The sequence below is a fragment of the Podarcis cretensis genome, assembly GCF_951804945.1.
Source record: "Podarcis cretensis genome assembly, chromosome: 15".
Classification (NCBI taxonomy): domain Eukaryota; kingdom Metazoa; phylum Chordata; class Lepidosauria; order Squamata; family Lacertidae; genus Podarcis; species Podarcis cretensis.
The window spans coordinates 18,245,888-18,260,505 of record NC_137185.1 but is presented as its reverse complement, the minus strand read 5'-3'; the positions used below and the strand labels follow the sequence as shown (position 1 = coordinate 18,260,505).

The window sequence follows — 14,618 nt, the reverse complement described above, 5'->3', positions numbered from 1 at the left end:
GTGCTATATTTGAGATGGGAGCCAAGGCCCTTGCAGAAACTACCAGGAATTCTGCTGATAGTCTGGTAAACAGCACAGGCTGCCGGCTTCACTCCCCTTTCCCCAAGGCAAATGATTCCCAACAAGCTGACTCTTATTAGCTTTGCACCACTAGCTCCCGGACGGTGCCTCTTGAGTCTGTTCTGTGTGGTCAGCTACTGTGGTCAGGCCTTCCCTCAGACACAAGCTGACCTGATAGTGTCTCCACCGCAAGGCACCAGCGGAGCGTTGATTCTTCCTCCTTGGAGCTGATTCTTCTCACTTTGCTTTTCTTATTTGTGCGCTTACAATGCATTTGTTGTACACTCCAAAAATGCAATGTGTAGCACAGTGCACTCAGTGGGGAGCCAGGATTGGCTGCAGTTCCCAATTGAGCGTGCACCTGATGGCAAACCTGGATTTGATACTGTGTAAGTTGTGAAATGGTTCTGAGTGTACACACAATGGAGCTGCAGCCAGTTCTGACTCCCTAATGAGCTTAGATAGGTTTGAAAATATGTTGACACAGCCACACTTTGGAAGTGTACACTGAACATGCTTGACATGTACTGACACAAGCCTGTGTTTTCAGTCAAGGGTAGACTCAACTGGGTTTCTCCTACTAGGTTTTGTTCAATTTCTTCTTTCCCCTTTCTCTTCTTCCTTGAGAAACTACTCTAGAGAATCGTGCGTGGGGAGAGATGGCTCCATGACATCAGAAAAACTAATCAGTCAGCATATGCTAGCTCCATGATGTCACAAAAGCTGGCCATTGTGTGTTGTGTCATAAAGTCTAGCCAATCAGTTCTGCAGGATGGAAATTAATAGAACCAATTTCCTCCTCAGCTTTATCCAGGATTGACACCTCTGATTATGTCTGTCTGTACACACCAACAAAAGTGTTTCCTAGCTCAGCTTCTTCCCTAGCTACTTTAGACTCTTTAATTGGAGTTATCAGAGGCTGAACCTGGCACCTTATTCATGCTAAATATTTGCCCTCTGACTGGACCAAAACAATAGACATATTTAACTGAATATTTCAACCAAGAGTCATCAGCAAGCTCTAAGCTACACAGAAGTGCCAAGTGGATTATTTCCACTCTGTTTTACACAGGGGTCCAAGTGAATGCCAAGGATATGAATACAGTTCAGTGAGTCATGTTTTGTGGAGAATCTCTGCACTGTAGATTGTTAATCAGGTGCAACTGAGTCACTATAATAGTTCCGTTATTATTGTTACAAGTGGATTTCTGTTAAAAGAATCAAATGGTGATATTTTAAATTAGACTCTGACCCAAAGTTCGAGGTCAAACGCAGCTCAAACACTCTTTGGGTGGTCCTGAGGAAGCTGCAATTCCTTTGCCTCCATCATCTTTTAAGTGGTTTCAGTGAAGAGCTGCAATTGTTTGAACACATGGGAAGCTGAGGGACAACTGAGGAAGGAAAGCGGTAAAACATACGCTTTGCAGGTAGGAAGTCCCAGGTTCAAATTCTGGCACCTCCAACTAAAAGTAGCAGGTGGTGGCAAAAAGCTCTACTCCATCAGTTGAAACAGACAATAGTAGCCTAGATAGGTTCCCTACCCACAATATTTCTCATCCTGAAAGCCATGTTCCCTTCTGGGCAACTTTCCTGGGCCCACATGCCAGTGGTGGGTGGGGCAGAAGCAAAGTCTATGCACACTCACACACCCCTCTATGTCCTCCATCCAGGGAAGCAAGAGTTTGAGGATACATTCTAGGCAGGAAAAACACTTAAGGGTGTGTGGCTTGGGAAGAGAGACAGAGGGTTCATCCAGACTTCCATTTGTGCCATGATTTGTAAGCATAGGTCCATGCTTTCCAGACATGGGTCTGAGCGGGGTTTCTTGTTTTTGTTTGGTTGTTGTTCTGCCAAACACTGCCACTGTTTACCACTGAATTGGAACAAACACTGATCCACAGAAAAACTGATTGACGTTTGTTCTGATTCAACAGTGAACAGCAGGTTTTCTTGAGGAGACCAAAAAACAAAAACCCCACTCAGACCTGTGCCTGGAAATCACGGACTTGTGCTTACAAAATATGACACAAATCAAAGTTTGGATGAGCCCATAGATGTTTGCCTGCAGGCCTGAGCAACTACCTTAAATCCTGGCAGGATCAACCTGGAGGTCTATGAATCTGGAAAAGTCAGCTCAAAAGGGTTGGGAAGAAGGATGCAGCAAAGAGTTTGGGAAGCTGGCAGGCAGGCAGGGAAGTGGTAAGGAGCAAGACAGATGAAGAATACCTGGAACAAGACTAGCAAGCAGAATGAGAACCTGGCTGATGTCATGACTATTAATAACCAGCTTTGGAGAAGTTGCTGGAGACAGAGTTAGGGCTTGTCTACACTGCCCCTTGTCCTATGCCTAGAAAGCATGGGGGCTGAGCAGTTTTCTGCTTGACCCATGCTTTCTAGGCACGGGTCCAAGCTGTTTTCCCCTCACCCTGCTCCTTTCCCAAGGGAAAACCCACTCTTTAGCTCTAAATCGGAACAAATGGCAATCCACAGAAAACCCTATTGCCGTCTGCTCCAACTGAGTGCTAAAGAGTGGCTTTCCCCTGTGGAAAGCAAGAGGAATTCTGCCTGCCTTTGGTGAAGCTCAAAGCCTGTGCAACAGATTTGTCTTCAGTTGAGAAAAGAGGGCCAACCTGTCTTGAATCCAACTCCTCAAGAGTCCAGCCTAGTGAAATGTCCCTTCCATCACCAGCCCAAGGGGCTTCTTTACCCAGGTGGCTGTTGTTTACCCCAGAGCAGCCAGGTTCTCTCACTCTGGGGCCAGCCAAACTTCTTTGTTCCTCTCCTGAAAGAGAAAAGAGCTGAGGGAAAGGGTGTAAATAGACACCAGATGGTGGAACAAGTGAACCTAACCTCATAATCTTCATCAAATAGCTGTTTGCTCAGTTTAGTTTACATCTTTGCTTTCCAGCTTTTTTATTTGTTTGTGGATTCAAGGCAGGGATAAGGAGCCAGAACATTTGTATACAGGGCTGCTGAATGGGTGGAGGACAGGGGATAAGAAGAGGAGAGAAAAATTAAAGGATCTGTGCTGAGAAAAGGGGCCTCAGATTGTGTAACGAGACATCAGTGACGTGATTGCTATCCACTGTCAGCCTGGAAAAAGCAGGAAGGACATAACCAGCAACCACACCAGTGGCCTGTGTGGACACTTGCCCTTTCTCTACTGCTGTGCACACACCATACATTTAAAGCACATTTAAAGCACATGAGTTCCCCCAAATAATCCTGTCTGCCATAGTTTATCTCTTACATAGCTACAATTCCCAGCATCCCTAACAAATTAAGAGTCCCCAGGATTATTTGGGAGAAGACATGTGATTTAAATGCACGTTGTGTACACAGCCTGAGTATATGTTGTATTGTCTTCTGCTCCATACATTAGGGACCTTGGGCCAGCTTCATACAATATTAGGGGTGGGTTCTGGTTGCTTATGGGAAATCAAACCATGCAGCTGCTAAACTGGCTCTTCGTGTGTAGCAAGAGCCATACATTTCAGGTCCATTTTAACGATGCAAAGTTTCATAGGCATAGTCAGCATTGCACAAGCAGCCCATCACATGGAGAGGCCCCACATGGTCTGGGTTCCTCCAGATGGTATCCACATTCAGACTGCCATAACCTCTGAAAAGGGCCTGATGAAATACATGGTAGGACTTTTTCAGACCAGGAGCCTCCAGATCAGACACTGGCTTTCCTCCTGTTTTACCAGGTTAGTGAAAGGAATAACAGGCATTTGGGCCACAGACCGTAATCCTCTTGGCCTGGCAAACCAGGGCTAATCTGTTGCCATGTGTTGATGTCAAGTTCTCAGACTTCCCGCCTTCCCTTCATCTGGACATGATGTCACTGAGGGAGGCTGTCAGGGCCTTCCTCTGAACACCTTCAGCTTGCCTCCTGACCAAAAGACCCAGCTGCACTTGAACTTCAGAGGAGTAAAAGTCATTCATCCGCAGTCCACATCAGGTCTGGCTAACCTTTGGCTCTCCAACTCCTTGTTAGATTTCTGTTATGCCACTGTGCAGTTTTTGGAGTCACAAGACTCTGTTGACATTCCAGACTGCTGGAAGTCTCACGGGAGACGGGAGACGGATGTTGAAGTTACTGGTTTCCTGTTTCTTTGTTCCTGTTGTTCACTGTCTCTCACAGAGAACAGATGCATATTCTTTTCTGTCCTGCGTAGATAGAAATAAAGATAGCAATGTAGCACATATTTCCTGGCTCCGTCTGCTGTCCAGGTACTCTGCGTAATGGGGAGCATGCCTGAAGCCTCATTAAAGTCTTAGGTTGTTAATCACTGTCGGAGCAGAGGTCAATGGATTCCAAAGATACGACGAGGAGGAGAGCTATTATAGCTCGGTTGTATGGAAGCTCCGACACTCCTATCATCTCTGACTGTTGGCTGTGCTGATGGGGGTTGGAGTCCAACAACAGCTGGATGGCCACAGGTTCCCCATCCCTGGCCTACCACAATCATAATCCACTGACTGGTAGCAGATACCATTCATTCAAAAGCAAGGCTGGCTATTTAAGAACTGGGCCCAATGTTCTAATCTCTTCTGTTTTGGTGTTAACTTCCCCGGCTTCAGTTGGCAGAGAAGGTGCATGGAGTAGGGAGTAGAACACAGTCTGCACAGTTGCTTCTAAGTATTATTGGTGTGCCTTAATTGAACAATTATGGTGAAGTCACAAAGGCAAGAAGCTGACACAGGGAAGCACGTCTGGGAATGCAGGGACCGTTTGCTGTTTCTCAATAGCCGCGTCGTTGTGTAACGCTTGCATTTTTCTATCATGAAGACGGTTCCGTGAGCCAGTGCCAAAAGAAGCCAGAATTCTGATAAGATGTTAACATCTGACTTAAACATAGCTGGAGTGTCTGATATATGAGGTCATCTCCCCACTGTCTCGTTTACCCGAGCAGGAGGTACTGCAGGGTGAAGTCTCAAGAGCATACGCAAATGGTCTGTGTAGGAAGACATCCCATTCACAAATGTGTCATTGGTGTGTATCGCCTACATCTCACAAAGGCAAGGCTTGCCATAGTACTCATTGGAGTCAGCCTTGCTGGGCCTCTTTGAAAAAGTTGCAGAAGAAAAGATCTGACCAAAGGTCCATCTGATCCATTGGCCAACCAGATAGGAGCATAGGAAGCTGCCTTATAGATGGTCCTTCTAGATAAGTATTGTCACTCTATACAAAGATGTGCTCTCCCACATTCTCCTACATTCCCAGCATGTTTACACTCCTGTCTCAGTGACATCTACACTGGCTTGGTCGTGTCCTCAGAATGGAATATGGCAGGATCCCCAAGGACATGACCTTAGGAGAGCTGGCTTCAGGCACCAGGACCGTTGGCAGATCAACTCTGTGTTACAAAGATGTCTGCAAACATAACATGAAGGCTGGCAACATCAACCCCGCCATGTGGGAATCCCTTGCACATGACTGCAGTGCCTGGAGACAGGCAGTCAGGTTGTGCATCCATAGCAGTGACCAGAGGAGGAATGACTACAAGGAGAAGTGCAGAGAGAAGAAATGCTGTGGTGCATCTGCAGCTTCATCTGTCCCAGCTGCAACAAAACCTATCTCTCCCACATCAGTCTCTACCAGGGTCGGCAAGCTTTTCGGGGGGTGGGCCGGTTCACTTCACCACAAACCTCCTGGTGGGCTGGAGTGCATGTGTGTGCACACACGCACACGACAGGGGGGGCTTCTCTCTCCCCCCCCCAGTCCCTCCTTGTCCCCCTGCCTACCTAGTGTTCTGCCAAGAGGCAGAGGCTGGTGGCAGCAGTGGCGGAGGAAGAATGAGCAGCCTGAAAGGGCTGCTTTCAGGTTGCTCGTTCCTCCGCCGCCACCGCCGCCACCGCCAACAGCAGCAAAGGTGGCGGAGGAGGAAGGAACAGCCTGAAAGGGCTGCTTTAGGGCTGCTCGTTCCTCCAGCGATGGCAACAACAGCCTCTGCCACTCGCAAGGGCAGGCACAGGAGCCGCACTTGGCAGAAACAGTGGGGGCACAAGCAGTGGGGGCAAACAGCTTGCTCCCACAAGGCGCTGCTGGAAATGCGGTCAGCCAGCTCAGCCCAGCCCCCTTCCTCCTTCCTCCTCTTGGCCACGCTCAGCCGCTGCTCACCCATTGGCCAGGGTCTCAAACCTTAGCAGGCGATTGGCCAGCGATTTGCTACACCTGGAGGAGGGGGAGGTTCCGCCACAATGAGGGAACAGGGGGGAAATGTCAGCAGGGGGGAACGGTGCCCGTGCCATTAGAAAAAAACCACAGATTCCCCTCATATCCAGCCCGTGGGCCTTAGGTTGCAGACCTCTGGTTTCTACAGCCACAACAGACGCTGTGACCTTCCAACAGTTTGATTTCACCCCCAAAGGCACACACCTCCATTGTCTCCCAAGACAAATGGATGCCAACCAACACCATGGGTAGCCAACATGGTGTCCTCCAGATGGACTACAACGCCCATCAGCCCAAGCCACCAGTGGGCAGGAATGATGGGAATTGTAGACTGTGATATCTTCAGAACACGTGGGCAATCTCGAGCTTTTTAAATTTTTTATTAAATTTTTCCATAAAATCTCCAATCATACAAATTTTCACATCACATATTTTAACTTATTGGACCTCCCTCAACTCCTCTGACAATCATCCGTAGTTAAATTTCTATCTTCGCATTCCTTAATTTTAGTATCGCCTTTAAATACAATTTTTCTATCCTCATTTGCATTCTTACAATATTCCTTATTTTTTCACAAAGCTTCTTTAAAACACACTAGCGTTGTATATTCCTCACATACAGTTTTCAAATATTCTCTAAATTTTCCCCAGTCCTCTAAAAACTTATGATCTCTTTGCAATCTAATTTTTCCAGTTAATTTATCCAGTTCTGCATAGTCTGTCAGTTTTGTTCTCCATTCTTCCAAAGTCGGTACTTCTTCTTGTTTCCATTTTTGAGCCATCAATATTCTCGCTGCTGTTATCACATACTGAAAGAGTTTACAGTCCCTCTTATTTATTTCCTTTCTAGTTATTCCCAGTAGGAAGGTTTCTGGTTTCTTTACAAAGCTATATTTCAGCATTTTCTTTAACTCATTATATATCATTTCCCAGAACCCCTTCACTTTCTTACATTCTTACATTCCCACCACATATGAATAAATGTACCCTCTTTCTCTTTACATTTCCAACATTTGTTACAAGTTTTGTACATTTTTGCTAATTTAACAGGTGTCATGTACCATCTATATACCATTTTCATAACATTTTCTTTTAACGTAGTACATGCTGTAAACTTCAGATTTTCATTCCATATTTTTTGCCAATCTTCCATATCTATATTATACCCTAAGTCTCTGGCCCATTGAATCATTACCACTTTTACTTCCTCATCTAACGTGTGCCATTCCAGTAAAATTTTGTACATTTTTGAAATTATCTTACAATCATTATTAACAATTTCTATTTGAAATTTTGAATCTTTTTCTTAATACCCTTTTTCTTTCACATCCTTTTTAAACATATCGCTTATCTGATAGTAGTGCAGCCAGTCATATACATGCTCGTATGGTTTCAATCTCCATTTCTCTCCTTCTTTCACCACCAACTCTCCATAAGTAATCCATTCGCTCCTCATGTTAGTTTTTTTAACTCCTATAACCTCTAATGGGGATAACCCGTTTCTAATATATTTTTATATCTGTCCCAAACTTCAGTTAACGATTTCCGGAAGATATGGTTTTCAAACGATTTGTAACCCTTTTTCTTTTCTTTCCATAGATGCACATGCCACCCAAATCTGTTATCAAATCCTTCTAAATCCAGAAGTTTTGTGTTTTTAAGTTTTATCCATTCTTTTAACCAGCAAAGACATGATGCCTCATAGTATAACTTCAAATCTGGCAGGGCAAAGCCTCCTCTTTCTTTTGCGTCTGTTAGTAATTTATATTTAATTCTCGGCTTTTTGCCCTGCCAGATATATCTTGACACGTGGGCAATCTCTGGTCTACAATGCCAGACAGCAAGTCTCCAGAGTTTCAGGCAGGGTTCTCTCCCAATCCTACCTTGAGATGCCAAGGACTGAACCAGGGAGCTTCTGCATGCTAAGCTGATGCTCTGCCCCTGGTGCCTCTGGAAAACTCACAAGCAGGGTATGAAGGCAACAGCCTTCTTCTGCTGTGCTGTGATTATTCTTTGGCAAGTGAAGCTTGTATTTCTCACTGTTTAAGTTTGGCACCAAAGGCAATCCTGCTGAGATTGCTTCCACTTGGGAGTTCTTAAGTGGAGCCTGTCCCTGCTGAATGTGGGGCTTTAAGTCAGCACCAATCAAGCCCCATTTTTGGCAGAGATCAGCTACGCTCCAGAGTTCCTGACTGGAAACTCTGGAGTGTAGCTAATCCCATGCTGGCTTGAAGTCAACACCAATCAATAAGAGCCCCTCCCACACAATGAAATTAGACTCAAATGAAGCATTCTATTGCAGCAAATAGGACAGGTTGCAGTGTGTGTGTGTGTGTGTGTGTGTGTGTGTGTGTGTGGTGCCCTCAACAGTTTCCCAGCTTTGCAAATATGTCCACAGCCCCCCAATATTGGCAACCCTTATAACCATCTCTCTTTTTGAACTGCTTCTGATCTCTTGCTTGTGGTACATTGCAGTTCAGACAGTAGAATTATCAGTATCAGGGGGGGATTAGGGGTGTCAATTATCTTTTGATGCCTTCCATTTCTCTTGCTGTGTTCAACTGTATTTCCCAAGCTAGGGAAAACCATGTCACTAGTAGCTAGAGATGAAGGAGAAATTCAATTCGGTTCACATGCAAGACTCACCTGAAACAATGTATGGACCAACCCAACACACAGACATCCTTCAAAGTTTGCACTTCTGAATTTTGCAATGCAGTTCTCCAGCCAAGCAGCATATATTTGAGTAAAATGTCATGAAATGCACAAATTAGTGAATATATTGTACCAAAATGCATATTAGGGAGAATGGCTTTGCAAAAATACAGTTAGGCAAAATTGCATTGAAAATGTGTATATTCAGAGAAATTTGCCCCTAAATAGATTAATTTTCAGGAGGACATTATTCTTATTCTTCTTCTTCTTATTATTATTATTATTATTATTATTATTATTATTGCAAACCAACATAAAAATGTGGAGAACTAAGCTTAAGATTGGAAAAGCGAGAAAGGAAGAGAACTGAAATTGCCAGATTTTCCCATCGCAACTAGTATCAGACACAAAGTTTCAGGGATGTGGGTGGCACTGTGGTCTAAACCACTGAGCCTCTTGGGCTTGCCGATTGGAAGGTTGGTGGTTTGAATCCATGTGAGCTCCCATTGTTCTGTCCCAGCTTCTGCCAACCTAGCACTTCAAAAGCACACCAGTACAAGTATATAAATAGGTACCACTGTGGCGGGAAGGTAAATGGTGTTTCCGTGTGCTCTGGCATTCATCACAGCCCTCCGTGTGCCAGTAGCTGTTTTAGTCATGCTGGCCACGACCCAGAAAGTTGTCTGTGAACAAACGCCGGCTCCCTCAGCCAGAAAAGTGAGATGAGTGCCACACCCCATCCATTCAGGGATCCTTTACCTTATGAAGTTTCCACAGGTTATCTTAGGCTAGACAATGCATCTTGTTGAGTCATTAAAGAAGAGAGCATCTCGCTGGGGGGTCGCCATACAAAGGCTTCTGGAAAGTGAATAGTCCTCTTTACTGAAGGCAAATTGATCCTGTAAGGCAAACATTTGCTGTAGGTGCCTCTGCAAAGCAAACAATCCTATGCAGATTGTTTTGGAGTGGTGGGAAGGAAGTCACAAAAAGAAGGGTGGCTTAAATTATTTGCACCCAAGATTAAGCTGTCTGTTACATGTCTCTGGACATATTTTCTTTGACAGCTCAGTACGCACGTTCTTTGAAACTTTAAATTACCTTTCAGTTAGAGTGAAGGCAAAAATGGCTTGGAATCAATATTTTAAATACGATCTGTGTGGTAACTCCTTCACCCCCTATTCATTGTGTAAAGCACAATTCGTACTCCAGATATGGCTGACTCCAACTCCCATCAGCAGCTGTCATGACTGTCCATGGTCAGGGATGATGGGAGTTACAGTCCAGCAACATCTGGAGTGCCACAGGTTCCCAGTCCCTGCTCTAAGGAATATTTAAGAGCAACCAAAAACACAACTTGCCCCTCTCCTTTTTGTAATGCATTTTGGAGACTTCTGTACCAGCTCATGGCTTCCAAACCAAACCCTCAAAATAGATCCCTCTGTTGTTAAGAAGCCTTAAGAAGCCTTTCTACTTGGAAAAATTGGATTGGAATTGCCCCAAAAAGATGTTAAATTGTTTTTGTATGCCACTACAGCAGCAAGACTGCTATTAGCTAAAAACTGGAAATCTCAAGAAATACCAACAGTAGAAGATTGGCAGATGAAGATGTTGGACTTTTTGGAGCTAGCCAACCTGACTGGAAGAATCCGTGACCAGAAAGGAGTATCAAGAAGATTGCATGAAATTTAAAGACTATTTAGCCAAATATTGTAATATAAGATAATTTCAAGTCACTTGAAAATATTAAATAGGCTTAGGAATAAAATAAGAATGGTTTGTTAAGCATTATGGATTTTGAACATCAAGAAAAGACTAGAAGATAGTAAATTGAGAGTTAATTTTATTTTTAGAAAGAAGAGGAGTGCTGTTACAAGGGATATAATGAAATTCAGTTAGGGGGGATTCGAGGAAGTCATTTAACAATGGAAATTAAAATGAACTTTAGAAGGAATATGTGTTTATATATTTTTTATTTTCTTTTTTTAGTATTGTAATGTGTTTTCTTTTGTATGTTTTATGTTATATTTGTCAAAATCAATTAAAAAAATTGAAAAAAACAAAGAACAAAATAGATCCCTCTGTAGAATGCAGAGTATCACCCCCTGAATGAAGAATGAGATATCATCCCCTGCCTTGACCCCCTTGGCTGCTTCTATGTTTCAGAATCACATCCTCACCTTGATGTCTGTGGCTGCTCAGATCTACAAGCACCCCAGCCTGAAGAACTCCATCAGTTTGGTGGTGGTGAAGGTGGTGGTGGTGGAAGATGAGAAGGTTGGGCCAGAAGTGTCTGACAACGGAGGGCTCATGCTACGGAACTTCTGCGAGTGGCAGCAGCAGTTCAACCCTGCAAGTGACCGTCTCCCGGAGCACTATGACACGGCAGTCTTGTTAACGAGACAGGTGTGTAGACGCTTGCAGTCAGGTGTGTAGGCAGAATTGCTCAGAGGCCAACGTTGTCTAATCTCCCTGCAAACAAACCAGGGTGAAGGTTCAATAAAGAGGTCATCTGGAAGCACCCTTTGTTACATTGCCATTTTTTCCTCTTTGCAATAGGCAACCAGAAAAATGACCGTTAGAAGTCTGAACTGTATGCAGAGTGGGAAACAGCATCTGCATTCATATCAAAATGTTTGAGATAAGAGTACACTTGCAGTAAATATCTACTGTCATACCTTGGGTTGAATATGCTTCAGGTTGAGCGTTTTCAGGTTATGCTCCGCAGTGACCCGGAAGTAACAGAACGTGTTACTTCCGTGTTTCACCACTCGCACATGCCCGATGCTCAAAATGACATCATGCGCATGTGCAGAAGCAACGAATCACGACATGCGCAGACGCAGGTTGCATTTGCTTCAGGATGCAAACGGGGCTCCAGAACAGATCCCGTTTGCATCCAGTGGTACCACTGTATTAGGGATGACACACACACACCAAATACATAAGGCACGCATCCCCAAACTCGGCCCTCCAGCTGTTTTGGGACTACAACTCCCATCATCCCCAGCTAACAGGACCAGTGGTCAGGGATGATGGGAATTGTAGTCCCAAAACAGCTGGAGGGCCGAGTTTGGGGATGCCTGACACATGGGTTTGTTTAGAAGGCTGGACTAAGAGGAAGATTGAAAACAATACAATTTGATAAAATAATATAGCAAAGCCAGCAACTGAAACACACAACAAATCGCTAAGAGAGGAAGGGAGAGAGTGGTGGACTCTCCTTCTGCTAGGAACTCTTGAGCTACGATTCCTGCATTCCAGGCAGTTGGACTCGATGACCCTTGGGGGTACCGTCCAAATCTAAAATTCTGCAATTCTACGAAAAAAAACCCTCACAATAGCTTAAAAGAATTAACGAATTCCAAGAAGTTCAAAAAGCCCTGGGAGAATGGCGAGGCCTTTCCCTGGCACTAAAAAGATAACAGAATAGCTATTAGGTGGCCTCCTCACTATTTGCTTTTAAAAAACAGGGTTTGTATACCGCTTAATTGATGTGGGGTTTTTTAAAAAAACAAAACTCTCAGTGGTTTACATGAAAAATACCTTAAAATTATTGGTAAAAACCAGAAGCTAAAAAACAAGTTGACCTAAGAAAAACCTCAGGGCTATAACTTTTTTAAAAAATCCCAATCTGGGATTCAAGGCAACTTACAATTTTAAAAACAGTTTTAAAACACAAAGTAATAAAAACAACGTAGTTAAAAACAATAGTTATAATACAATAAAAACACATTTAGAACCAGCATTAAAATACTGATTGCCTTGATGGTGAGGGGAAGGCAGTTCCAGAAGGCAGGTGCTGTCCCACTGAAGCATCAGTTCCTTTCAAGTGTGGAACGATCTGTTTGTTTACATTGTTGTGTGCGAGGTCCATTGGGGGTGATGGTGGCTCTGTTTCCTTTGTGTACTAGTTTCTGTTTCATTTTCTCACTCACAGGATTTCTGTGGGCACCAGGGTTGCAGGACCCTTGGAGTGGCTGAGACAGGCACCATGTGCAACCCAAACAAGAGCTGTTCTGTGATCGAAGATGAAGGTCTCCAGGCAGCCTACACCTTGGCCCATGAACTAGGTAGTTACCATGCCCATATTGATGTGCACAGCAGGCGGGAGGAAGCCCATCATAGTGCCATTCTTAAAAAAAAAACACACCACCACCCTTTTCTAGCCCTCATAGTTGGAAATATTAACTTGCATATATTTAAACAATGACTGCCGAAATTTAGGAAGCCAATGGAATCTCAGAAGCTGTCTTTTACGGAGTCTGAACACTGGTCATCTGCTTCAATATTGTCTGCACTGACTGGCACTGGCTGCCAAAATATTCCCCCAGGCCTGTGATGAGAATTGAACCTGAATTGAACATGTCTGCCTGCATGACATGTTCTCAATCATGTTTCCCAAGTAGTTGCTGGACAAGTTTTTCATTGCCATGTGCGCTGTTGCAAAAATAGAAAACCTGCAGCTTTGCAAAACGCAGGTTTCAAAATTCAGCTTTTCTTATTGCATAATGGGGATAATAGGGACGTGGTGGTGCTGTGGGTTAAACCACAGAACCTAGGACTTGCCGATCAGAAGGTCAGCAGTTCAAATCCCCGCGACGGGGTGAGCTCCCGTTGCTCGGTCCCTGCTCCTGCCAACCTAGCAGTTCAAAAGCACATAAAAGTGCAAGTAGATAAATAGGAACCGCTCCGGCGGGAAGGTAAACGCTGTTTCCGTGCGCTGCTCTGGTTCGCCAGAAGCGGCTTAGTCATGCTGGCCACATGACCTGGAAGCTGTACGCCGGCTCCCTCGGCCAATAAAGCGAGATGAGCGCCGCAACCCCAGAGTTGGTCATGACTGGACCTAATGGTCAGGGGTCCATTTACCATTTAATGGGGATCATGGCACTGAAAATCGAAGCTTTGTTTTAGGGTAACTTTTTATTTTCAGTGGCTTTTTTTGTACAGGGTGAGCACAGCTTTCAGATGGCAGACTTGGAAAAAAGCTTAGCAGGGTATTACAGCACTTTGTTTGGGGATGGAAGAGACAGTTTCAAAGGAATTTAGGGCAATGAAGCCATCTCCAAGGACCATTATCAGTTCAAAAAGGCAGGAATAGCTCATTCACCTCCTGTTTCTATGCTCTTTCATTCCAGGGCATGTACTCAGCATGCCTCATGACGATTCCAAGGCCTGTGAGAAGAACTTTGGGACCTTAGGGAAGCATCACATGATGGCCCCTCTGTTCATCCACTTAAACAAGACTCTGCCATGGTCCCCTTGCAGTGCCATGCACATCACAGAATTTCTGGATGGAGGGCACGGTAGGTATCAAACTTGCTATCCTTTTCAGATGTCTGCTGGGACAGTCCCATTGATGCCTATCAATCTTTTGAGAATGGCTATTAGAAACTCCTTGGTAATGTCAAGATTACATCTCAGGGTACACCCTCCTCTGACAATATTGTGGTTTCTCCCTCTTCAGTTGCACAAGGCATTTAGTCAATGCCAAACTCAAGATCGGCCATGTGTCAGAATCTGAACACTTTTGCAACTTTTCATGTGCTACAGTTTTGTGGTTTTAGGATAGGTAAAGCAAAGTACTTCTTCATGCAGTGCATAGTTAAACAGTGATGGTTGCTCCCACAGGAGGTAGAGATGGCCTCCAGCATGGATGGTTTTAAAAGAGGATTGGGCATTCCCCCCCCCCCATCAATAAAAAAATCCCATCAGTAAAAGAATG

At 44.4% G+C, this 14,618-nt stretch overlaps 1 protein-coding gene and 1 long non-coding RNA gene across 2 annotated transcripts in view; both read left to right on the top strand.

Annotated features, from left to right (window-relative positions):
* LOC307203680 overlaps window positions 1-14,618 on the top strand; it is a 398,536-nt gene that overhangs the window by 118,460 nt on the left and 265,458 nt on the right. The gene's annotated exons all lie outside the window — the stretch shown is intronic.
* ADAMTS8 (ADAM metallopeptidase with thrombospondin type 1 motif 8) overlaps window positions 1-14,618 on the top strand; it is a 42,067-nt gene that overhangs the window by 12,734 nt on the left and 14,715 nt on the right. Inside the window, exons 2-4 of the mRNA XM_079954511.1 lie at window positions 11,060-11,299; window positions 12,834-12,966; window positions 14,032-14,199. Of these exons, the coding sequence (XP_079810637.1) occupies window positions 11,060-11,299; window positions 12,834-12,966; window positions 14,032-14,199 (541 nt within the window). The remainder of the gene's footprint in view (window positions 1-11,059; window positions 11,300-12,833; window positions 12,967-14,031; window positions 14,200-14,618) is intronic.